At 32.0% G+C, this 5,251-nt stretch overlaps 1 protein-coding gene across 1 annotated transcript; it reads right to left on the bottom strand.

Moving 5' to 3' along the window:
• Positions 1-790: 790 nt before the first annotated feature.
• On the bottom strand, positions 791-2,383 carry LOC114745681 (ubiquitin-conjugating enzyme E2 20-like). Its single transcript, XM_028933846.1, has 6 exons — positions 2,068-2,383; positions 1,858-1,885; positions 1,340-1,567; positions 1,179-1,242; positions 1,025-1,084; positions 791-920 (listed from the first exon to the last, which is right to left on the bottom strand). The coding sequence occupies exons 1-6, from the start codon at positions 2,172-2,174 to the stop codon at positions 874-876; spliced, it is 534 nt and encodes a 177-aa protein (XP_028789679.1). The 5' UTR covers positions 2,175-2,383; the 3' UTR covers positions 791-873.
• Between the last annotated feature and the right edge of the window lie 2,868 nt (positions 2,384-5,251).

Below are 5,251 nucleotides of genomic sequence, written 5' to 3'. Positions count from 1 at the left end.
ATCCTCTGGTTTGGCTCTTATATTATCGCGACAGGTAATAATGATAAATGGATCATGAATTCAGGAGCTACTAATCATATCATAGGTAACCATAATCTCTTCTTCACCTATAACTCTATGTCAACCCATCCAATATCACAATTGCTAATGGCTCCTACTTCCGTGTCCTTGGTTCTGGCACTTCTGAACCCATTGAGATTGATAGTCATTTGTTTGGGACAAGATCAAGGAAAACTTCATCAACAGAGGACATGAGATTTGGTGATTAGCTAGGTAATCTACTTACTAAAGCTTTGAATAGGACTCAGATTGACTATCTTTGTAATAAATTGCGCATGATTAATATATACTCTCCAATTTGAGCAGAATGTAAAGATAATATAAAATTGTACTTATTATACTTAGTTAATAATTGGTAGCTGGCTGGCATTGATTCTAAATTTACCTTACTTTTGTACATATATAAAGTATTTTATTATTCACTTTGGGATATACAAGAGACATTCATTCCATTTTCCTTTATTCTCAATATGTTTTAAATGAAATTGTTAAGCGTTGATCTCTTTCTTTTAATATTGATTAAAGCTGGACATGAAAGACTTTTTTCATGCGAAATAATATCAGCCACAATGGCCAAAGATTCCTCTTTTTTAATAATGATAATGCTAAGTAAATAAGAGAATACAATTTATGCGTTTCAATCACTAAAGAAAGAAACGAGAAATGTTCTAAAAGAATTAAATCAAGAAAAGAAGGAATGTAAGATCCAGAAAAATAGGTATGCTTTTATCCCTTTTCTCTTCAAACCAAACAGGACAAGACCTTGGCTTCTAGAGAGTTGATAAACTCCAAAGACCATCTTTCTCTTCAAATCTAAGAACTTGGAGGCTTGTACAACTTTTCCACCATCTTTCTGTATTCTGTAGAACACAACAGATTATAATTTTAGGTTATTTTTCAGGAAATGAAAATTATTACCAGTTATATAGCATAAAGGAGAAAATAATCGGACTTTATTATTTACCTTCTTGATTGCTCCAAAGTTGTGCTGCTTGTGGATTTAGTGGTGAACTGTTGTTTGGCTCTGAATTTCGCAAAATTAAACAAATAAATATGAGCAAAAATACGATATGGAAATTCAGTGCCATTTTGTTCAAAATCCATTTGGGTTATATTACCTCCAAGCAGACTTTGGATTGATAGAAGAACAGTTCTCACATCATAAGCAGATGACCATTTATCCTATAATCAAAGATGACCAGAAAAAAGAAAAAGGTCATTGTTATGTAATGGGGAAAATAATCGATTGAAAGTGTCATGGTAGCAATTGGATCATTACCTGAAGAATGTCCAAGCATATATTGCCATGTAGATCAACATTTGGATGGAAGCAGGTTGTCTCAAACTTGACTTTAGGAGGTTTAAATGGGTAGTCATTTGGGAAGGAAAGTGACAGCTTGTACTCTGTTCCTTCGAACACAGTATCTTTGCTTCCTGTTATGGTTCCTTTCCAGAAGAATATGTTGTCCTCCTCAGGGAAAGCAGAGATACCACTTTCTCCATTCATCTGTAATTCCAGTCACACAACAAGAATTATTAGTGTAATTTCCAAATCATAAACAAAATTTTCTATTTCCCTCTTAATTGGCTTTTATCCCAATCCCCACATGTTATGTATCCTCACTGAAAAGTAATAAATTTGCTTGCACAGCCCTCCATGTATCCAGCAGGTTTGCTATTTATAAGACCTAACTTGTTAATCTCTGACATCTAAAGCTAAATACACTGAAGAGTCTATGGAGTAAATTAACAGTTAACAAACTTCACGAATAAAGAGACCTTAGAGAGAAATCTTACCATCAAAGCCATCAATTCAGACTGCAACCTGTTTGATATAACCAATAACCACAAACAGAAAGGCATGATCAGAAACAAAAACGAAGTCGAACATAAACTGCTCCAAAATCCTCTAACAGAATTATATGCGTGTGTAAAGTATAATCAAGCAAAATTCCGAGAATACTCAAGCTTAAAAAAAGTGAAGAAAAGAGCGAATGAAAAAGAAACCTTCTGAGAACAGACTGAGAATCAACGCTCTTTGCTGCATGAAGAGGCTGCTTAGAAGGTGTGATGTTGCCTGGAGCAGTTTCAGTTTGACCGTTAACAGTAGCCATAATGATGACAATTACGATCCTCAGTTGCAACCCAAATTCGATAGAATCGAAGAACAAAGAGCAGATCACAGAGAATACAGATAGAGCTTATGACGCAGGAGGAAGAGATAGAGAACCAGAAAGAGAGAGAATGCGTATGTGTTTCTCTATCTTCGTCCTTCGCGAAAGCAACTGAGAGCGAAAGCGAAAATCAGAACTGAAAGGGATCGCATGGTGGTGGAAGAAAGGTAGATTTAAAACGTTGTGCCTCCCCTGAAAACGACGTCGTTAGGAGGTTGACGTTTGTTTCCTTTTTAGGGCACGGAGCACTTGAGCGAGGGGTGAATTTCGAGATTCAAATAATTTGAACGTTGAGTTCTCCTCGTTTTTCTTTTTGGAACGTTGAGAGGCGCAAGAGATTCTTATTCTTGTGGCCCACCTGCAACGGCTAGTAGGAACGGCGACTGTAAACGCTCCTTTTCTTCGTTTTTGTTTTTTCCCCCCCAAATTTTTTTAATCCATAAAATGGTCCTTTTAGTTTTTTTAGTTAGTTTCTTTTTTCTTTTCTTTTTCTAAATATTTTATAACAAATTTAAATGTTTGTGCCCACCAAATTTCAATTTTAATTGATGATTATTAAGTATTAAGTCAACTAAGAATATAATCTAAAATTCGAAATCGAATTATGTCTCATAGAGATATGGTTCTGTAGAAATTCTTTGGTAGGATAAAAAAATGAATAGAGTTAAATAAAAGGGAGAAAATTGTGATTTTAGCATTGTTTTAGGAGAAATCCGTGCAACGTCGTATTGGAGTGAATAAAATTAATAAAACTGACAAAATTACAAATTAGAAGTCCATAGCTACCTTCACAAAAGTATAAATTTGGTCCTTAACTTTATTAAATCTTAATATTATTGATAATTAATGGTTTTAAAAATGATGCTATTTATTTTTATAGATTTCTTTGAAAAACACTTGATTAGTTGAAAATAGAGTTAAAATCATATATATATATATATATATATATGGGTGTGTGTGTGTGTTTTTTTTAACAAAATGTCAATTTTATTTAAACGCGAATAAAAAGTTACCTAAAAAAGCCACTCAGATTAATTTGAGGAAGGCCTAAATGAATTAAAAAAAAAAAAGAGTGACCGAAAGAAACAGAAATTAAAAAAGTAGAACGTACCAACAGCAAACATTGTATTGGTGATGACTAGAAAGTAGCAAGAAGTTAATACTATTTCCGGTTCTAATTATAAGATCATATTTATACACTATAAATGAGGTCTTATAATTATGACCGGAGATAGTATAAACTTGTATAAAATTCATAACAAAAATACAAAATATAAAAGTAAACAAGAAAAAAATCAAGAGAGAATTACCATGAGGTCTCAAAAAGAAAAATAATTATAAAATAAATTCCAAAGATTATCGTTTTCTACTATAAAACTTGTTATTACATACTATTTAGATTATTATTGAAATTTTTTAGTAATTATTTTTCTTTCTAATTCTCCCAAAAATCAAAGCCCTATTGGTGATGATTAGGACAAAAATGACGTGGGCCATGATCTTGCATGAGTCTAATGCTGATTGTACGTTAATGATGACATGGCAGTTAATGTGAGTGGCGATGGGGTCACTGACTCGAGATCATGATGACATGGCGCCATGATGTGTTAGCTGAGTAGGTATTTATTTTACAGTAACAGGTATTTATTAAATGTGTTCCTTATACTAAATCAACAAAATTTACTATATCCTCTAGTTCATAATATAAAATATTGGTTAGGAGAAAATCATAGTCCAAAATATAAGATGTTGTTAGGATAATTAATGTGATTTTCTAACTTTTGGTCCTATTAAATATAAAAGAGAGAGGAAAGAGATGAGAGATAATAAAAGTGTAACATCAAAGGCATTTTTATCTTTTTTTTAGGGGTTAAACAGAAAAACTATCATTTTAGGACAAATTTAATAAATAAATTTTTATTTTTTAATATGTGAGAAAAATTAACTAACTACTTATATTATGAACCGGAGGAAGTAGTTGTACTACTCAGAGTTACAGCCAATGTGGGCATGCGGCTTCCAACTTCAAGCACTAAGCAACACCGTAAACCCAAAGTCTGGTTCATAACGGTTAATTGTTGATCTTGTTCCCCGTTCAGTACTCAAATAGCCGCAATATTCGTACTAAAATAAATAATACTACCTTCGATCCTAATTATAAGAGCCAGTTGACTAATTTGAGGAGATTAAAGAAGTAAGTTGAATTAGTTATTTGTCCTAAATAGATATTGTTTTTCCTAAAATATCCTTATTAATCAAGTGTATTGACTAGAACTATTATTGTTAGAAGGGCTACTTTGGAAAAAAAAAGTATAAATATAAGAGATAAAATGGATTGTGATCTTATATTTAGAACCAAAATAAAAATTAAATAAGATATTATATTAAGGACTAGAAATAGTAACAAGGAAAGTCGTTTTCGTGGTACAATCAGTAACCTCACCTACAAAGTACCGGACGTATTAGTTATAACTTGTATACAAAGTGACTTTAAATTTTTTTTTTCCCTCTTTTTTATATTGATAGCTAGTTAGTATCAACAAACCTGCAAGGCAATCATTATGCTATATAAAATTAAAATCAATTATCTTTATTTAGTTAGTATTTAAAAAATAATTTCGATACTACTATGGATGCACACGAGAAACATTTCTAGTTTTTATTTCCTATTTACCCCATGTAACGTAACACCCGGACAAATCTTTCCCATCTCCTTTTGTAGGTAAAGTATTTTTTCTGGAAAAAAAAAAATTCACACTTGCATATTACATTATTAGATAAAAATAAAAATCCAAAAGTTGATACATTCATCGTCTTGCTAGACAAACTCCTCATTAGGTCCTACTAGGTCATACTTATCGCAATCCTTGTATCACAATATGTCCTCTCAAACATGAGATTACAAAGATTTTGTAATGTACGAACAAAACTAAAGATGTGAATTAAAACACGGTTATGCTTATTATCTGAAGGAGAAATGTACAAACAAAACTAGAGATGTGAACTAAAACTCGGTT

The sequence above is a fragment of the Neltuma alba genome, unplaced genomic scaffold, assembly GCF_004799145.2.
Source record: "Neltuma alba isolate B1F8T4 unplaced genomic scaffold, ASM479914v2 tig00004750_pilon, whole genome shotgun sequence".
Classification (NCBI taxonomy): domain Eukaryota; kingdom Viridiplantae; phylum Streptophyta; class Magnoliopsida; order Fabales; family Fabaceae; genus Neltuma; species Neltuma alba.
The sequence above is the reverse complement of the archived record's forward strand: the minus strand, read 5'-3'. Positions and strand labels throughout refer to the sequence as shown.